A 21,987-nucleotide genomic window follows, 5' to 3' on the forward strand; every position below is an offset into this window, starting at 1 on the left:
AGTTCACTAGTATGTGTTCGAATCTCAGATTAGCCAAGACTGTCATCTTAAACCAGGGGTCATTGGTGGCACAGTGGTTTAAGCACAGAAATTGTTGCACTGCTAAGTTGCCAGGGTTCGAATCTCAGATTAGCCAAGATTGCCAGACTGGCGTCACTGATGGTACCCTCATCAGACTTTGTTGCTTCATCAGCTTTCCCTTTAAAAGATTACTTATTGTTACCCTGCCTGGCGCTCGCCATTAAAAGCTAAAACAAGAAGTGGTTGGCTCGGAGTCAGTGCAGTGGCATAAAACCATACTCACTCACTCACTCACTCACTCACTCACTCACTCACTCACTCACTCACTCACTCACTCACTCACTCACTCACTCACTCACTCACTCACTCACTCAGATACTGTGTCTGTGTGGTATCTATGCAGCATGGTATCTCAGTGTGTTACCACTATAACACTGGCATAAATACAGACCCTTACAAGCAGCCACTCACACGCATGCATGCAGGTCGTTATGTGAGTGAAATAACCTTCAGCATGACATTAATACCCATTTCACCACACTCATCTCATCTCAACTCACCTGTATTTTGTTAAGGAGAAAAACATTATGTGTTTGTGAGTGTAATTCAGTATTTGATGCCTGAACATTTCTGTTGTAAACAACGTCGATATCGAGGGCTCAATAACACTCACAAACCAAAACACACGTGATGTTTATGGACACTGGAAACTACAAAAATTCTCAGCAACTTTCTGAAGTACTTGCCAAGCCGAATGGCATTTTTTGGGGTAAATTTTTTGGACTGAGAAAAAATATACTAATCAAGAAGAGTATTCATAAGCAGTGAATAGAATTCCAGGATTCAATCCAGTTCAACACATTTTTCAACCAAGCAGATCACTCCCAGTCATTTTTCAGTTTCCGGTATTGTTAATTGCGTCAACAAGACTGAACATTAGTAAGTAGCAAAATGCCACCTCAAAATCTGATTTGATACCTGGAAACATGGGGTGACAAACTGCATTTGCTCGCACTATTTTGACACTTTTACTGATTGTCAAAAGCAATTTTGTTTTTGTAATTTGAGCTTGATATTTTATCTTTTTCATTCTGTCTGTCTTGGCATGTTTCTATTTTGTTAACAGTGAATTGCCACCTTTATTAAACATTTGGTAACAAGCATTTCTCCTCAGGCCTGTTATTTTTTATTAATTGCTATACATATGTTTTGGACTAAAATTCAATGTAGGTAGTTGAAAAAATAATAATTAATTTTCAACTTCCAGATTTATTTTAGTTCTGCTACTAAAAAATGAAAAAACAAAACAAGTCTTAACATGGCAAGTTATCAAAAGATCATTGATTGTGTTTTTGTCTGTATAAAAAAAATTTTCTTTCTTTTTTTGTATGTCTTATTCACCATTTCTTATGAACAGTGATGATAAATCTTCAGGGTTTTTTTCATTGCACCTATTGTAAGACAATCTGACCAACAATGTTTTCTCAAAAGTCTTCTTCTTTTTTTTTTTATAATTCAGGTTGTTTTGTCAGTGATCTTTGAACTTTGAAAAGTAATTTCTCCTTAGCAAAAAATTAATTTAAAAATTATCATTGACTATCTTCCAAACCATTGATAAACTTTGACAATTTTCCAAAATTCCTGACAAGTAGTGAAATATATGCACCTAAGTGGTGAGAATTCTTTGGTATGTAGATCCCATGCTCACAGACATTGATAAAGGAGCCTATATATACACCAGCAGCCACAATCTTGCAATATTATACATCTCCCTTTGGCCATGTACCAGCGCTATCGTCCATTCCATTGAAAACTTACCAATATCTGTTCCATAAAGATTGACCAGATACCTCAAAGCAATCCTCAAGTTTATCTGGACCATGTGCCCCAGGAGATACTGCTCAATAACAACTATCTGCCCTTATAAGAACATTCATGATCACGATATTGAACCAAGAAGTGTTAAGACACTAAGCGGGAAAATCCCATATCTCTCTCTATTATTTAAATACTTTTTCTCAATAGCTTCCCCTCTTAAGTCAGTAAGCTGGAATGGCTTGATTAATTTATAAACCATTATCTAAACACAAAACATTTTCCATTTATTGTCCTTCATAGGCAGTGTGGCGTCTCGAGAGAATTGTAACCTGATTATAGTAAAGGTGAGAGTATCTCCGACATCTCCAAGCTTCCATCCTGGATGTATAAATCATTGATAGGCCTGCTCGGCATACTTGTTTATGTAATCTTATTTTGCACCCTGTCACATTCAAGGTGTCAAAATCCATATTTTCTTTCAAACACGAGGGAGAGATGTTTTTTAACACCGTCGATAGTATCAGGGACTGAAACACATATTGTCCGGGTCGGAAACGGACGACTTTTGTCGGTTTGTCGACTTCTGTATTATGGGAAAAGTATCCAGTGGAAACTGTCCGCGGGTTAATTGTTGGCGATGTTGGTGGGGAGGCGTCAGTGACATCGTCCTCCCAGGGAGGCTGGGGAAGAAACACTAAGTGCTGGAGTAGCCACATGAATTATTCCTGTCCCACGAGATTTCCAGCGCCTTTGACGACCCGAGCTGACATGTGCAAAGTGCCAGTCTATGATTTTCCTGCGTGTAATTGATTTAAATTTACCACTACGTCCAGGCCTCGTGGAAACACACGTTCTTCTCCATCCAACTCTGGCCGAGCCTCCTTCGAAGAAGTTTCTTAATTGTCCAGGGAATTATGGGAACTTGTGCCACTCGGAATGCCTATCAAATCGTATTTGGCTTTCTTGGTGGGCAACTGCTATGATGTGCTGCAGATGGGTGGTTGATAGGCTTCATAAATTAAGACCATGTACCCTGGTTTGTATGAGGTTCGCATCTACAGGTAATATACAAACTGTCTGCACATAGCACCTGTAGCTTGACACACATCTGTTTGCTGCACATCAGTTTCTCCTTGTTTTCACTTGTTGTAAAAGTTTTTTTGAAGTGTTGTAAGTTTAAGACCAAGTTAGATGTGATGTGCCGTGATGCAGGAGATCTGGACTTTGTGGACAGACATCTGTGTTTCAGGACATTGAGTCTTACATGCAAGTTATTTGACAATTAGTATTTTTTAGTTCATGTGTTGTCAATTATTTCTGTTTCAATTGGACCAATAGTTACTTATAGCTTAGTACCGATCCTACTAGCGTTCATTTCTGAATTTGTAAAAGCTACATATCAATAACTGTTGTCTGAATTATGTTTTTTACGTTAGAGGTGTATTACCATTGATTTTAATGCCATAGTTACCAGTTGCCTCTGTTGTTCGATGCTGAATCAAGCCTTTCATGAAACTTTTTCATTAAAACATCACGGGCAAAACCTTTTGTTTTAGCTGAAGAAAATGTGTCTCGAAAACAAATAATGTACTTAGCATCAGCCTGATGCAAATATGGCATGTACTTGAACTCAACAGGCTTGTCACATTGGATGCTGCCATTTCTAAATGAAGAATGTATTAAATGTTTTTGGACTTTCTGACTCTTATATCATAAATATTTCAAATTTGTCATCTTAATTGATGTAAGAGGAAAGAAATTTCAATTGATGGATATTTTTGGTAGATGTTATTCACAGACCTGATTCTATTTACAATGTTAAAATATAGATGAAACGCTTTCTCGGCCTGTTATTCAATTTATGTTTGGATAACAAATTCTTCGATGTATTGGGTTGGTGAGGTAGCCTATTGGTTAAATGTTCACTCATCACGCCAAGGGTCTATGTTGGTTTCCCTTCATGGGTAGAATGTTTGAAACCAGTTTCTGGTGTCCCCCACAGTGATATTGTCCCCAAAAGTGATATAGCTGGAATATTGCTAAAAGTTGCTCAATCTAGAACTTCAGTCACTCTTCATATAGGTGTCAGTGTTTTTTGTTACAGACTGTGATATTGTAAAAGCTTTTCTGTCGACATCTCAATGATATGGTCCTACAAGGCTGACCCCTGTCCAAGGCAGGAAGGAGCAGGTTAAATCGCTGTATTGACTGGGGGACCACTGGGGGTTGACATCTTCTCATGAATTTAATTCTTCTCTCATTTAATCAATTATTTCAGATTAATTGGAGTTATATTGTTTGTGTCTTTTTCTGCGAAAACCCATTGATTTTTATGAATCAAAATGACAAACACTGCCTGTATGTGATATTGAAATGGATCTGGTATGCTTCGATTGTGTCAAAACATAACAGAAGATATTTATGATCTGTGACATTCGAGGTATTTTTCCTTCACATCCGAACATGTTGGTGTGGATAAGGATTTGAGGTGTTTCTAGATGTTCTCCCTGCCCTGATGGAGATGCCAGTGGTACAGGGTTATTTCAGGGAGGACGGGAAAGAGTGGGTCTCTGTCAACTCGTTCTCTCATAGCACCCCCTTTTGTATGTGAATTTAATTAGCAGTGGGGCGATACATGGGATATATTCTTATTGATATGTTCTTTGTTGTAAACACTAGTTAGTGGTGGGGAGATATAGTGGATATATTCTTTGTGAATGTTAATTAGTGGTGGGGAAATATATTGGATATATTCTTTGTGAATATTAATTAGTGGTGGGGAAATATATTGGATATATTCTTTGTGAATGTTAATTAGTGGTGGGGAAATATATTGGATATATTCTTTGTGAATATTAATTAGTGGTGGGGAGATATATTGGATATACTGTTTGTGAATGTTAATTAATAGTGGGGAAATATATTGGGTATATTCTTTGTTTTAAACGTTGATTAGTGGTGAGGAGATATATTGGATGTACTCTTTGTGAATGTTAATTAATAGTGGGGAAATATATTGGATATATTCTTTGTGAATGTTAATTAGTGGTGGGAGAGATATATTGGGTATATACTTTGTTGTAAACATTAATTAATGGTGAGGAGATATATTGGATGTATTCTTTGTGAATGTTAATTAGTGGTGGGGAGATATATTGGATATATTCTTTGTGAATATTAATTAATAGTGGGGAAATATATTGGATATATTCTTTGTGAATGTTAATTAGTGGTGGGGAAATATATTGGATATATTCTTTGTGAATATTAATTAGTGGTGGGGAGATAATTGGATATACTCTTTGTGAATGTTAATTAATAGTGGGGAAATATATTGGATATATTCTTTGTTATAAACATTAATTAATGGTGAGGAGATATATTGGATATACTCTTTGTGAATGTTAATTAATAGAGGGGAAATATATTGGATATATTCTTTGTGAATGTTAATTAGTGGTGGGGGAGATATATTGGATATATTCTTTGTTGTAAACATTAATAAATGGTGAGGAGATATATTGGATATATTCTTTGTGAACATTAATTAGTGGTGGGGAGATGTATTGGATATATTCTTTGTTGTAAACATTTATTAGTGGTTGGGAGATATATTGGATATATTCTTTGTGAATGTTAATTAATAGTGAGGAGATATATTGGATATATTCTTTGTGAATGTTAATTTGTGGTGGGGAGATATATTGGATATATTCTTTGTTGTAAACATTTATTAGTGGTTGGGAGATATATTGGATATATTCTTTGTGAATGTTAATTAATAGTGAGGAAATATATTGGATATATTCTTTGTTGTAAACATTAATTAGTGGTGGAGAGATATATTGGATTTATTCTTTGTTTGTGAATGTTAATTTAAATGTGGTGGTGAGATATATTGGACGCATTCTTTGTGAATATTAATTAATAGTCAGGAAATATTTGGATATATTCTTTGTTGTAAACATTCATCAATAGTGGGGACGTTTATTGAATGTATTCTTTGTAAACATTAATTAGTGAATTTGAAATATTTTGAATATATTTTTTGTTTTAAAATTTTATTAATAGTGGGGAGATATTTGGGATATATTCTTTGTTTTAAACATTAATTAGTGGTGGGGACATATATTGGATATATTATTTTTGAATTTTTAATAGTGGGAAATATATTAGATATACTGTTTGTTGTGAACATTAATTAGTGGTATGGGGATATTTTGGATATATTCTTTGTGAATATTAATTAATAAGGGGAAATTATGATAAGATATTAATTTATGAGCCCATCAAAATAGCCCTCTTTCAGACATAGCCTCAGTTGGCTAGCCTTGTGGTTAAAGCGTTAGCTAGTCACGCTGAAGACCAGGGTTTCATTCCCCTCGTTGGATATTGCTTCAATGTTGCTAGAAGTGATGTAAAACAATACTCACTCACTCACTCACTCACTCACTCACTATATTATAATTTCTAGATAACCCTGTTTAGAACATGACTACATGATTATTGTTTCAAGACAGCTCTCAGAGAAATGTTTTGGATAAAGTATTGACTTAGCTAAGTACAATATATTCATTAACAAAAAACACTTAACATAAGGAATATGTTTTTGCATAAACCTTTTGAAAACATATTTATTTGCATAAATGTTTTGATAAAGTATGTTTAGTTTGAGAAATCTTTTTAAATACAATATTCACTCAGATAAACTTTTTTTGGATAAAGACTATTGTGAGGTTGAAACTCAAGCTTTTGACCTAATGTTTCATTTATCCCAGAAATACCAGTGTAAATGTAGGTCAACTCAGAAATGTTGCAGACTGACATTTCGCACCATCGGGAATATAACCATCTGTATATGCATGGATGTGAATAATTCATGGATGTGGGACATTGTATGACTGAAGCTGCATACAGTCAAGTCCCGTTTACCCGACATGGTTGGTTGCATATGATCATGTCGGATTAAGGAGTATGTCGGATAAACGAAATTAAGTTGTATCAACGTTCGTTATCGAAAATCGGACAACTACACGATAGATAACGATACAAAAACGTAATAAAAAATAAAAAAATGAAATATTCATTTTGTTATGTTACATTGATTGTTGAATATGTTTTCTCATCATGCAACCTCTAAAGTTAAACACAGAACTTCTGTTACGGGCTGTATGAAAGCGTAGTCTGGAATGGAAGTCGCGATTTTGAAACTAATGCAATTCGTTTCTGCAATTTGTTGCAAATTAGGTGTGTCGTAGTGCGAGACTGTCGGATAAAGGGGTCTAAATAGCACTGATTTAATTGGTGCCCATCACTTGTGTCGGATAAAGCCGATTGTCGAATAAACGAGTGTCGGATTAACAAGACTGTTTATGCAAAAAGTTCAAAAAGTAATTCTCAACAACACTGCCATGTGTGCATGTCTGTGTTTGGAGCTGATTTACTGTCTCGACCTACTTTCTGTCAAAAGCGCTTGGTTGAAAATACAATATGATTCTGGATTTTGGGATAGAGAAAAACGTAATTGCCATCCATCTATATTCATGGAGCATGTGTTATTTGTCGAGATTATGTGCTAATGCTATCTCTTAATGAAGGGTAATGCCTTCAGCTCTGTATAGAAAAATGTTAATTTCACAAGTAACGATGGTAGGTGCCAACCCAAGCTTTTAAGAGTATCAAATTATCATAACATGCCAGTTATAAACAAGATTGATTGGTATAAAATATTGAAAAAGTCGGAACTTTGGTGAAAAGGGAATTCATTTGTTTTCTTAAGCGCTTCCCCACCAATACAAATATCATGGAATTTACGTCACTTTGTGATTATTGATGTTCAAACAAGTGTTAGAGGTTTCTATAGAAGTCCAATGAAAGCTATTGAAAATGGTTAGTGAGTTTGGCACAGATAGTATAGTTTCCAGCGTACTTGGATATCAGTTTTGTCAGATTTTCATGACTTTGTTGGAACTAAGGATTGAATTGTAGAAGTACAGTGTTGAATGTACTGAATAGAAGTTGATAAATCTGTACCGAGTGTGTACGCGAAGATGAGGCATTGGTGAAATGTATTGAGTATGGAAATAAATGTGTGATATGAATACAATATTGGATTCAGTCTGAAAATGAATGTGTGATACGAATACAATGTTGGATTCAGTCTGTAAGTGAATGTGTGATAAGAATACAATGTTGGATTCAGTTTGAAAATTTGTGTGATACAAATACAATGTTGTATTCATTATGAAAATGAATGTGTGATATGAATACAATGTTGGATTCAGTGTGAAAATAAATGTGTGATACAAATACAATGTTGGATTCAGTGTGAAAATTTATGTGTAATAGAATACAATGTTGGATTCACTACATTTATGAATAAAATGTTAAATTCAGTATATATATGAATACATTGTTGGGCTCAGTATATATATGAATACAATGTTGGATTCAGCCTGAAATTGAATGTTTGATACGAATACAATGTTTGAGATTCTCACTTATGAACTCGTGGGAACAGCTGCCTTAATCTAAATTTAACAATTTTTTGGACAGAGTCTTCATAAAACTGACCCCAAATGTGTTGCGAAAAAAACATGTTTCTTCAACGTTTGGGACTGTCGGGTAGCCTTGTGGTTAAAGCGTTCGCTCGTCACATGGGTACAATGTGTGAAGCCCATTTCTGGTGTCCCCCGCCGTGATATTGCTGGAATAGTGCTAAAAGCGGCGTAAAACCATACTCACCCATCTTGAACGTTTATTCATAGTTATGAGCTGCTGAATCTCTGCACTTGTAAACACTAGACATAATTGGAAATTAATATATAGTTTTTAGCTTCAATCAAATCAGTAAATGTGCAATCATGTAACTGGATTTCAGGTCCATCACTTGATTGTCTGGTTTGTTTACATGCGGCTGTCACATGGCAATGGTACTGCTGTGTGGGGTCGGGCAACAAGCACTTCCTTTGTGCAGATTGTGGGCGTGGTGGGTGCTACCGGTGGGGCGGGACTTGCTTACCCTTTTGCAAACACCTGGTGTCGTCTCTGATTTTCAGTGATCCTTTCTTATACAATAACCACTATTTTGCCTTTTACACCCAAGAGAAAGTCAAGACTGGTTATTCTCCAGCGTTTCCTGCAGTGGTGACTCATGCATCACTTTCTCTTGTGACTGAATCATTAACAAGAGCTCTGATGTGGATTCTACACTGTTGGAATATAAGCATGAAAGTCTAGGGGTCCTTGTCATAGCTAAAATGTAAAAAGTGAGATTGAGATCCAAATACTATTGGACCTATCCACCAGGACCCCCCTCTTATTTCCAGGGGGCGGTTGGGTAGCCTAGTGGTTAAAGCGTTTGCTCGTCGTGCCGAAGACCCGGGTTCGATTCCCGACATGGGTACAATGTGTGAAGCCCATTTGTGGTGTCCCCTGCTGTGATATTGCTGGAATGTTGCTAAAAGCGGTGTAAAACCATACACACTCACACTCACTCTCATTTCCAGCACTGATTCTATGTTTCATACATAGTCTCTCAGGAGTTGCTTCAAACTTTGGAATATAGATTTTCTGTGACGATTTATCTTTTTACTTGCAAAGTATCAACCGTTGAAGTAGTGTTTGTCTACAGAGGTGGTTTGAAGGAAACTAGTTACTTAACAAATCTGGTCAGGAATACGTCAGATATATGTTACAAAGTTTGAATAGTTTACTCTTTCCAAACATCCAGAGAAAATATATCCCTTCCACAAATCAATAGATATTATTTATACAGCACAAGACAGTTGATTGGTTTTAGATTCAAGAACAAAAGACATGGTTATGCATTTAGATGTTTGTATGCTGGCCATGTTTCACCGGGTTTTGTTTCTTTCAGGATCAACGACATCATCGTGAAAGTGAGCGATGTTGACGTCTCCAACTGCACCCACGCCGAAGCAGTGGATGCCCTGAAGCAAGCCGGATCCCGAGTCGTGCTGGTGAGTGGGAACTCAAGCAGGTGTTTCTGAAAACGCCTACCAAAGACATTTGGATGTAACATGAACAAAATGTCCAAATAATTAATTCGAATTAAACCTTGTTAATGAAGACAGTCCTGTTCGGGCCGGGATTTATTTAAACTTCTGAGAGACTGACATTCGTGCCAAAGTATGCAGCAAATGTCAGAAATAAGTTTTATATAAACATTTCCCAGTTCTTGCTGCGGTGATCCTTCGCTACAATACTACCATGGGGGGTCCAAATAATTGATGAGATTAATAGACGATCAACGGTTTAGCTGAGGTGGAGTCGTAGGGGCAGATGACCAACACAACAGTACACTCTTGCTCTGCCTACCTAACACAATCAACGCTGTGCGCTTCAGAGTTTTTAAAAAGATTAGAAAATAGTAGATTTTGATGTGTGATTTATAGACGATCAGCGGTTTAGCTGAGGTGGAGTCTTTGGGGGCAGATGAACAACACAACAGCACATGCTTGCTCTGCCTACCTAACACAAACTAGGTTTCAGAGTTTGAAAAAAGATTAGAATATCGTAGATTTTGATGTGTGATTCACAGTGTAAAAAGACACTTATCGTGTTTTATGTTCAGAAAAAATACACAGTATCCTTTGAACAAATTCAGGTGAACGAACAGGTATAACAAACTTGGTCAGTAAAACATTGAGATTAAGTGTCAGTTGTCATGATGGTTTACCATTTAAGTTGTATTTTCTGTTCTGCTAGGCATTGTTTTAGATGCAGAGATTAACTCTTTCAACACCGTAGGCCGGTTATCCGGCCAAGAAGCATCGAGTCCCCAGACACCGCAGGCCGGTTATCCGGCCAAGCCGTAGTCACGTCAAAATAGTATTAATTTTTATGGACCTACCTGTAATGTCATTCATTTATTAAATCTATCACATTTCACAATGTCTGAAATACATATTCCATTTCAATTTAACATTTTTTATCGTTTAATTAAAAAATTATTCACTATTTCTCGCGATGTTATTGAAAATAAAATTCTCGGACACACATTTCGACAACGGGTCCACATCGAACACGTCAAAGAGGAAAATAAAGACGTTTTAAACAAATCTTTAAATATATTATACAAAGTAATAAATAAAATCAACAAAAATATATCTAAAAGTAATCAAACTTACATCTAAGTTATTATTTCCATCTTTTCGTGCGATCGCGTGTAATGTAAGTCAAATGACATCTCGGCTTTCGTCGCCTTGAATTCTCGGCTCGGACACGATGTTTCATGCAAAAATATATGCATGAAAAATCTTTGTCACAGCTTGTAACCTAGCACGATACATTCACGAAGTTCCATATTTTTAATATATATCGTGATTTCCCGCTCAAAACGTTCAGAATAACACGATTTAACAAAATTCTTTCGCAAACTTCTGTAATTTATCGAACACGAGCTTGGTATCACAGCTGTAATTTGATTGGCTGCCTTAGGTCACGTGCTCAAAATTGACCAATCACGAAACTTGTAGCAGATTTCAGCAAGAAAGCGTCATTAGAAACCAATTTTAATCCAATGAAATCGCTTGTTATAACTACGAAAAAAAACCAGTCGATGTTACGAGCGTGTAGATGAAGGAATAAGCTTTCCAGCGATGTGTCATATGCCATTCTTCGACGAACGTGTTATTCATACGAAACCTCGAAAACAGGGGTATTTCTTCATTTTACTGAGCGGACAGTCGCTGTTATCGGGAAATGGGTGATGACAGAAACTATTTATAATTCTTTTTAAAATGATTTTCCAATTACGTAAACAATGAAAATAAAACAGAAATAGGTACGTGGATATTATGAAATCATATATTTGCCGAAAATCGTCAAGTTTTCGCTTCCTTGGTCCTTAATCTGGATGTTAACAACGTGTTAGCGTACATTTTTTATTTACAACGAATTTAATTAAGTTGTAAATGCATTATTTTAAATAATTTGAAAAATATAACTTTCATATTTATAAACCATAGGATCAGACCTTTCAAATGGTGTGTAACATGTAGTAGCAAATATATTTTACAAGCAGGTATTTTCTTTGATAAATGTTGGCTTCATCTATCACACAAGAGTCCCTGGGAACTCGGTGTCCCAGCAGTAAACACTTCTGGTTGACTGGTGTTGAAAGAGTTAAGATTCCCGTGTGTATTGTCTCGTAAACTGGGCCCGAAACACCAAGTTACCCAATGATATAATTTTAAAGAATTTTGATGCAATGATCGAAATACTTGTATCTTAAACTATTGTGTTATTTTAGTTGCAAAAAATAATAATAACCATAAGTGTAGCACTTTGGTACAGCTGATCGCAATTGCCGGATGTTATTTTACGTATGGAACAATTTGACTAGTCACTGTCAAGGCTCACGCACTTGCATATAGCTGGCAAATTAGAATAAATATGACGTGTAACAAGTCAAAGTATGGCATTTATTATAAAGGTATCCATTCTCTGTCAACTAAAGTTTGTTTCAAGGCATCGATAGCGGTAATCTGACAGTGGTTGCTGTAAATAATGGTGAGTTATGCGATCTGCCGATCACTTTACACATGATTTCACGGAAAATAATGTAAACAATATTGAATAAAATTTGAATAAAATTCATGAAATATGTTACAAAAGTCAAGATATACAATGAACACTTTTTTAATGACCAGATAGTGTAATAATAGGATTAAATTGCTGACTTCAGTTCAGATTTGTTGATTGGTATTTCTGGTGTCGCAGTTATCAGCTGGTAATGTTTTTTGTGATGGGCAAAAAGTATAGTGTCAGTGTAAAACTTGAGGTTATTAAAAATGTTGAGGAATTTTAGGAACCATGCGTTACAGCGTGTGCTATAACAGAGTTAGGGCTATACTGAAGGGTGCAATAGCTAGGGAACACTGTATTTGGATAACTGATGTTCTGGCTTTGTAGGGGTGGCGGGATAACCTTGTAGTTGAATCAGTCGCCAAACACAGGGATTCAATTCCCCTCAAGAGTACAATGTGTGAAGCCCATTTCTGGTGTCCACCGCTGTGATATTGCTGGAATATTGCTAAAAGTGGCATAAAACCACATTCACTCACTCTGGCTTTGTAGAGATGGCTTGTGTTTCACTGATAACAGAACCAATCAAGGGGAAGGGGCTTTAATGCTTAATTGTACATCATTGCCTGCTTCACCCAATCAGATTTCTCAGATTTGTCAGCACCATGCCTGTGCTTGTTGGGTTTCACCAAAGTGGTCAACGTCTGAGACCTGCATCACTTCGGCCTTTACTCCCCCATTAGGCTGACACGCCGTGATATAACTGGAATACTGTTCAAAGCGGTGCTAAACCAATCTCACTCACTCACTCACTCACTCACTCACTCGGGGGCCAGTCGTCTAAGGCGACGTGATTCGCTGTGCAGAGTTGCATCCCTTGGGCACGCCAGAAACCTATGATTGTGGGTTCGAATCACGAGGTGAGGTGAAATTGGGTTTAACGTCGAGTCCAAGATTATTGCACTTATATAGCGACGTGGGTTCGAATCACGGTTCGCCCTGATTATGTTTCTAGGTTTGTCGGCATCATACCCATGCTCGTGGGTTTCACTGAAGTGGTAAACGTCTGAGACTCTCATCACTTTGGGCTTTCCTCCCACATTAAACTGACACGCCGTGATATAACTGGAATACTGTTAAAAGTGGCGTAAACCCAACTCACTCACTCACTCACATGGAATGCTTCTCCAGTATTTGTTTGTTTTCTGTACAGCTGGTGAAGAGGCTGAAGGCGAACATTGAAAATGTGGTGGAGATCGAGCTAGTCAAGGGAAATAAAGGTAATGTATGTTGGCAAGTTTTCACGCCCCGTTGACCAGTCATTATTGGTTGAATGCCTTGACTGTTGACTGGATGATCAACATGTTGACATTCCTTTGTCCCTTTCATGTTATTCCATTAAAACTGTTGCAGGTAAGTACTGACATGACTGCAGTGTTGGAAATAATTTTAAAACCCAAAAGACAGTCAGGCAAGTGACCCATAAGTGTTGTCTGCCCATCTTCAAAGTAACCTGACCCATGAAGATCCAGGGTAGAATAGGTCTTCAGCAACCAATGCTTGCCGTAAAAGGCAACTAACGGGATTGGGTGGTCTGGCTCGCTGAGTTGGTTGATGCATGTCATCGATCCCCATTTCGTTAATCACTAGATTGTCTGGTCCAGTCTCGATTATTTACAGACTGCTATCATATAGCTGGAATATTGATGAGTGCGGCGTTAAACAACAAACAAACAAATCAAAGTTACCTGCCCGCATTCAGGCATTATAAATATTAAAAAATCACAAAAAATAAGAGACAAATCGCGTCATGATTTGGTTTAAATAATGCAAACAATTACCAGAGAATGTACGAGGTAAAAAATGAATACATTAGTAGTCTTAAAATTATCTGCCTGACAGTTGGACAGGCGGGGGAAGTTTCTTGCAGCCTGACAGAAAAATGACCAGCCATGGGCAGGCAGGCAAGCAGGAATATCGGACACTGCAAGACTGTACTGGTATATCCATGATACATGTCCGGTAAGAGACGAAACACGTCAAAGTCACAGAGGATGGTTTCTGACTTCTGTGTGTTATTTCTCGTACTTACTTGGTGCCGAAGATTTAAAAATGGGTACAGATATTTACGGCCTATTTGTTGAATAAATACGACTTGTGCCATATGCAAAATTGAACAAGATTATCAAACATGGTTTAAAGTTTATATTGCGGTATGTTTGTAGGTTCCGATACGCACTTTGTGTTTGACATACTGATGGCCTACTTTCAAGTCTGATAGCACTTGATTAAAAAAGAATTTTCTCATGTTTACATATTTGCATCTTGTTTTTGCAAGTAACTGAGTAATAACAAAGATATTTTCGATAACAGAATGATAATGCTATGAACACGAAAAAATAATGTTGTTTGCATGTATCTAAACTTAGGTTTCTTTGTGAATATGCTCATGGGAAATTAGGAGTATTTGCTTGCAGTTGACTATCGATAATCAAGATATGATAACGATCTAAGTCAACACAGCCTCATAATTGAGTTGGGTGTCCACCATGGGTCTGTTGTTCATGTCACGAAAAGTAGACTCAACTAGGGTTGGTTGGTGTTTCAATAAGCCTCTGAACCATTTCATGCCAGGCAAGATATTCGACTGTTGGCTGACAACTGATCAGTGATAGAAACTAACAGTTTTAGTCCACCAGTCCTGATAATAATGCCTCGCAAAACCCTTTAAAATGACTAATTTCTACTGGTCCTTATGATACCTTAACTAATGGGCAGTTTGGTAAGGGCTACAGGACGAGTGCCAATTTCTGTCACTGCTTATACCGAAAGTTGATAGTCTTTTCTGACTTTCGGACCTTTCCACAGAGGGATCCACGCTGTACCACCATCATGCGTCTATGTTAAAGAATATGTGTTGCAATCACATGTCCACAAAGCAGTGTTAGTTCTACAACTACTGTATGGCTATGTTAAAGAATGGGGTTAAGATCATCTTTACACTAAGACTGCTTTGTGAGTCAGGGCATGGCTCTTGTCACGACTTGAAATTAATGGTTGTGTAGTAAGAAGCAAAATGCCTCTAAATATTTAGTAAGGTACTTCAAAAGATTTGTGAATTTTAGCAACAATTTCTACTTTGCACATGGTACATTTTTAGTGACTATGAAATAAGAACCTGTTGTATCAGTACTGTAGTATTGTAAACATTGTATATACATTGGTGTATGTATGTACACCGGGGGATTTGTCAATGGTGAGTTTGCAAACAAGATGAAGATGCGGGTGAGAATAGGTCTTCAGCAACCCATGCTTGCCTAACAGACGACTGTGCTTGTCGTAAGAGGTAACTAACGGGATCGGGTGGTCAGACTCACTGACTTAGTTGATGCATGTCATTGTATCCCAATTGCGTTGATCATGATGTCAATCCCTGGTTTATCTGGTCCAAACTCGATAATTTACAGACCGCATCACATAGCTGGAATATTGTGGAGTGTGGCATTAGACAAGAAAGAAACACAAATCATGTACATATGAGTGCCCGACAATTGAGGGTTCCATTCGTTCAGCTGTGAATTTGTTGCCAATAATAGGCAATGTGACGGATGCAGATTGTGGCCTTGAGAAATAATTACCTGTGAAAACCAAACCCATCCACTGTTGTATATTATCCCGAACCGACAAAGCAGCGTGTTTATGATAAACACATAAACGTGGCTAATGGGAGATGCAAGCAGTAATGGCGTTCACGATATGCTTCCTGCTGATAACCATGACTTGATGAAACAGCCATGACTGATAATTTAGAAAAATTATGATTTCATCCAATGTTGAACCTTGTTATAATTGTCGATAGTGTGTCTTTCATCTCGCTAATGATGATTAATAGGTTGACCCTTGCAGGACACCCAGTTTCCATCTTGATGTGGTGAAATCCGCTGTCAAAAGTTTTGTAATCTGTATGTGAGGACAGCGGCCATTGATAGGCGATTCTTGCGTGTGAATTGCTGCAGAGTGATTAGAGAAATCAATCGTTGAGAAATTGTATACATGTTCATGAGACTGGTGTTGCTTTTATGTGGAAGTCAGAGATGTTTTTGACTCGAAGTGATTCTATTCGTGGTGTTTGATGGATAGATTTTCTGAGGGGTTTAATTGCACAGAGAGTTTGCGCTGCCTCTTTTGCCGTGTATCAATAAAGAAGCAGGTTCTTTTTCTTTCCTAAATGGCTGAAAGTGCTGTTGTGTTACACAGGGTGTGGGAATCAGTCCCCAGTTGGACCGCTTTGTATCAGGTAATTAGGATGGTTTCAACACCAGAAGTTGGGGAATCCTGGCACTGATGTGGTAGTAGCAGTTGGGGAATCCTGGCACTGATGTGGTCTAGCAGTTGGGGAATCCTGGCACTGATGTGGTAGCAGCAGTTGGGGAATCCTGGCACTGATGTGGTCTAGTAGTAGCAGTTGGGGAATCCTGGCACTGATGTGGTCTAGCAGTTGGGGAATCCTGGCACTGATGTGGTCTAAGAGCAGTTGGGGAATCCTGGCACTGATGTGGTCTGGTAGTAGCAGTTAGGGAATCCTGGCACTGATGTGGTCTAGTAGCAGTTGGGGAATCCTGGCACTGATATGGTAGTAGCAGTTGGGGAATCCTGGCACTGATGTGGTCTAGTAGTAGCAGTTGGGGAATCCTGGCACTGATGTGGTCTAGTAGTAGCAGTTGGGGAATCCTGGCACTGATGTGGTAGTAGCAGTTGGGGAATCCTGGCACTGATGTGGTAGAAGCAGTTGGGGAATCCTGGCACTGATGTGGTCTAAGAGCAGTTGGGGAATCCTGGCACTGATGTGGTCTAGTAGTAGTTGGGGAATCCTGGCACTGATGTGGTAGTAGCAGTTGGGAATCCTGGCACTGATGTGGTAGTAGCAGTTGGGGAATCCTGGCACTGATGTGGTAGTAACAGTTGGGGAATCCTGGCACTGATGTGGTCTAAGAGCAGTTGGGGAATCCTGGCACTGATGTGGTCTAGTAGCAGTTGGGGAATCCTGGCACTGATGTGGTAGTAGCAGTTGGGGAATCCTGGCACTGATGTGGTAGCAGCAGTTGGGGAATCCTGGCACTGATGTGGTCTAGTAGTAGCAGTTGGGGAATCCTGGCACTGATGTGGTCTAGCAGTTGGGGAATCCTGGCACTGATGTGGTCTAAGAGCAGTTGGGGAATCCTGGCACTGATGTGGTCTGGTAGTAGCAGTTGGGGAATCCTGGCAATGATGTGGTCTAGTAGCAGTTGGGGAATCCTGGCACTGATATGGTAGTAGCAGTTGGGGAATCCTGGCACTGATATGGTAGTAGCAGTTGGGGAATCCTGGCACTGATGTGGTCTAGTAGTAGCAGTTGGGGAATCCTGGCACTGATGTGGTAGTAGCAGTTGGGGAATCCTGGCACTGATGTGGTAGAAGCAGTTGGGGAATCCTGGCACTGATGTGGTCTAAGAGCAGTTGGGGAATCCTGGCACTGATGTGGTAGTAGTAGTTGGGGAATCCTGGCACTGATGTGGTCTAGCAGTTGGGGAATCCTGGCACTGATGTGGTAGTAGCAGTTGGGAATCCTGGCACTGATGTGGTAGTAGCAGTTGGGGAATCCTGGCACTGATGTGGTAGTAACAGTTGGGGAATCCTGGCACTGATGTGGTCTAAGAGCAGTTGGGGAATCCTGGCACTGATGTGGTCTAGTAGCAGTTGGGGAATCCTGGCACTGATGTGGTAGTAGCAGTTGGGGAATCCTGGCACTGATGTGGTCTAAGAGCAGTTGGGGAATCCTGGCACTGATGTGGTCTAGTAGCAGTTGGGGAATCCTGGCACTGATGTGGTAGTAGCAGTTGGGGAATCCTGGCACTGATGTGGTAGTAGCAGTTGGGGAATCCTGGCACTGATGCGGTTGTAACAGTTGGGGAATCCTGGCACTGATGTGGTAGTAGCAGTTGGAGAATCCTTGCACTGATGTGGTAGCAGCAGTTGGGGAATCGTGGCACTGATGTGGTAGTAGCAGTTAGAAAATCCTGGCACTGATGTGGTTGTAGCAGTTGGGGAATCCTGGCACTGATGTGGTAGTAGCAGTTGGAGAATCCTGGCACTGATGTGGTAGCAGCAGTTGGGGAATCGTGGCACTGATGTGGTCTGGTAGCAGTTGGGGAATCCTGGCACTGATGTGGTAGTAGCAGTTGGGGAATCCTGGCACTGCTGTGGTTCACATGCCTATTAATGTAACATGGCCCCCAGCAACCTCTGCATGTCATAAGAGGCAGCCAAATGGATTTATTTTGTGGTCAGGCTCAGTGGCTCAATCATTGGTCACAACATCAATCACTGGATTGTCTGGTCCAGATTCAATTATTTACAGGCTGCCGTCATAAAGCTGGAATATTTGCAGAGAACGATGTTGTAACCTTATGACTTGGTAATGTGGTAGTCAAAATCAAACTATTTCCACTCAAAATTTCTTTCCAACAAGAATGTTTTCGGAATACCCAATGTAGAGATAAGGCTGTCTTTGGCTCAACAAGTTTGGAGAAAATATCAGAACTTGGATTAAGCTGATCCAGGGAATGTCTTCCAAATGTCAGATTATCCTGGTCCATTTATGTCTATTCTTTGGTTCATATATATTTAGAAAGGACTTCCAGCTATATTTTGTTAAGGAATGAATGAGCACTGCTGTATTTAACGATATAGCTATTACCATAGATACTGTAAAAAACTCATGTGAACTAAGAAAAAAGAGGCATATGTTGAAATTGTTAGAACAACTTCCTTTCAGGTGCCGTCAATAAGAATATAAATGAAATAGAATCAACACATTCAAATCATAAAAAAATACAAACCATAGTATCTAATGGCCTTCTGATGTTTTTGGAGTTAAGTGAATATTAGAGATATAATCATAAGTTGGTGAACTGGAAATTTATTTTGATTCCAAGAAAAATGTGTCCCCAAAACTGGAAATTTATTTTGATTCCAAAAAAAATGTGTCCCCAAAACTGGAAATTTATTTTGATTCCAAGAAAAATGTGTCCCCAAAACTGGAAATTTATTTTGATTCCAAGAAAATAATGTGTCCCCAAGACTGAAAATTTCTTTGGATCCCAAGAAAAAAATGTTCCCAAAACTGGAGAGAGAAAAAAGTATAACCATAAATGGAAGTTTGTTTTGATTCCAAGAAAAATAATGTTTCCCCCATACTGGAAATTTCATTTCATTCCAAGAAAAAAATATGTCCCCAAAACTGTTCTTGTTTCGTGTTTAGTGGCAACTGGGATGAGAAGACAGATTGGTCATTACAAGCTGGTCAACTGGAAATCCCAATAATATTTGCTCCCCAGGCATTTCTGAATGTGAGTAAGGGAACGGAGCACACAGGATCGAAACGAGAAGGGAAGAAAGACCTTCCTGACAACATAACAAATGATTTATATTTTGAGAGTGATGTAGAAGCGTGATCAATTCGTCTCAAGGTCATCCAACACATGAGGACCATTAAAAATAACCCTTGTCCCCAGTCCACTTTTACAAAGTGGGAATTTACGCCTCAGTAGCGATGGATTAATTTTTCAACTGCCTCTTTGACAAATATTTTGATCCCTGACTCAATACATCAGATGTATTTTCAAGAATTTTGGAATATCCTGAGAATGTCCTGCAGCGTGATCTTCAAGTGTCTTTGTCAAATGCAAACCTCTCGGCCCCTAATGCTTCTCTCTGAAGGGGATACTGAGGGAAGGCTCTGAACCTTTAAGGCACTGATCTCTTTGGCCATGGTGCTCGTGAAGTGTGGGGTCATTACGATGTTTAGATGTCTGAGACAGTCATAGTGCTGCACATGCAGGAAGGTTTAATCCAGTTAGGTTTAATTGATGTTTTGAGCGAGGGACTTCCCTTACCCCTGTTGGCGTAGATTTTGCAGAAAGTTGTTGAAATCCTTGTTACTTCTCCGAACGATCCTGACACAACTGTGGCTTTAAGTCCGTGTTTTCTACAACCACCATCCCCTTTGCTTCCCTGCTGTGAAATCAATTCTTGAATCAATACGTATTAACCAAATTTCTCCATGAGGGTCGAAGAATTGCCGAATATATTGCAAAAGATGACTCTCTTTACTTGTCTGATCAACTTGTGTTTATGTGAAAACATTCGTAGAGTTTGAATTATGAGTATTTCGTCTAGACGCACATATGCTCCACCGTGGAGATTCCTTCCACCATCTTGAGCAGATTTGCGTACGTTATTTCGCAAGAATGGCTCGTCTTGAGACGCTAAGTGCTCCGAAGTGTCGTGAGAAGATCTGTTGACTTGAGACTCTTCTTGAAATATTTAACTTAATAACCTTTTTCATTAGCGCTTTTGAGCAGCGAACTTAGTGTAATTGCTGTAATTTGTAGAAGAGGCGATAGAATTACGCGTTGCATGTGACAACATTGATTCGGAAGCCTACAAGAGTTGAGGAAGTGAATATGGTGTCACCTCACACTACAATGGGGGGGGGGGCAACGTTGCAAGTACTTGATCAACATTGTTTTCATCGGTGCTTGGAAGACTTTCAAATGTGTACATCTTCCCTGTGAACATATACCATACAAAAGAAGTTAAGAACCATCCGATTCTTTCATATCACTATAGTTTATCAGTCATAGCATGACTGATTAACTATAGTACACACTGGCTTTTGAAACTGGCAGCCCTGGTGCGCTGGCAACTCTAGATATGGTATTACCCGTCCCCCCTAATTTCTGTCAGTCAACAAATAAAAAAACGTGAAAATTACCTCGTTTGAGTTCTTTCAACATCGTGTTCGATGCAATGACATCATCTCTGAACACATGCTGAAGTTACTTAGTGAAATCTACACATCATTCACACAAACTTCAGAGACAATTTTCTCTTGTTTTTGAAAATTTCGAGACTAATTGGCTACAAATATATGTTTAACCTTGAATCAAAGCAAAATGTTATTTCCTTGCACTAAAAATATGAATATCGCTGATGTTTTGATCAACAACAAAGATATACAAGGTACTTTATTTGCCGGTCCACAGTCACATGAAATACCGGTCCAAGCCTGATTTTACCAGTAAAAAACTGGTAATTACCGGTAAACTGGAACACTGTAGTTATGTGAAAGAATCAGGCAGTCCTTAGCTTTTATGTTAGTAGTATATACAAGTTGGGTTTTATTCTTTGCTTTTTCGCATAAATAACTCCAGCGCATGCAGGCCAGGGGCTAGTACAAATTCCTACTGGCTAGTACAAATTCCTACTGGCTAGTACAAATTCCTACTGGCTAGTACAAATTCTTACTGGCTAGTGTAAATTCCTACTGGCTAGTGTAAATTCCTGCTGGCTAGTGCAAATTCCTGCTGGCTAGTACAAATTCCTACTGGCTAGTGCAAATTCCTACTGGCTAGTGTAAATTCCTGCTGGCTAGTATAAATTCCTACTGGCTAGTACAAATTCCTACTGGCTAGTGCAAATTCCTGCTGGCTAGTATAAATTCCTACTGGCTAGTACAAATTCCTACTGGCAAGTGTAAATTCCCACTGACTAGTA

At 38.7% G+C, this 21,987-nt stretch overlaps 1 protein-coding gene across 15 annotated transcripts in view; it reads left to right on the forward strand.

The window, feature by feature from the left end:
* LOC124139544 (disks large homolog 2-like) overlaps nt 1–21,987 on the forward strand; it is a 362,823-nt gene that overhangs the window by 220,219 nt on the left and 120,617 nt on the right. For all 15 annotated transcript variants that reach the window (XM_048391384.1, XM_048391386.1, XM_048391379.1 and 12 more), the window contains 2 exons: nt 9,719–9,821; nt 13,604–13,670. In XM_048391384.1, coding sequence (XP_048247341.1) covers nt 9,719–9,821; nt 13,604–13,670 — 170 coding nt within the window. The remainder of the gene's footprint in view (nt 1–9,718; nt 9,822–13,603; nt 13,671–21,987) is intronic.

The sequence above is a fragment of the Haliotis rufescens genome, unplaced genomic scaffold (genome assembly GCF_023055435.1).
Source record: "Haliotis rufescens isolate VD_foot unplaced genomic scaffold, xgHalRufe1.0.p SCAF_9, whole genome shotgun sequence".
NCBI lineage: Eukaryota > Metazoa > Mollusca > Gastropoda > Lepetellida > Haliotidae > Haliotis > Haliotis rufescens.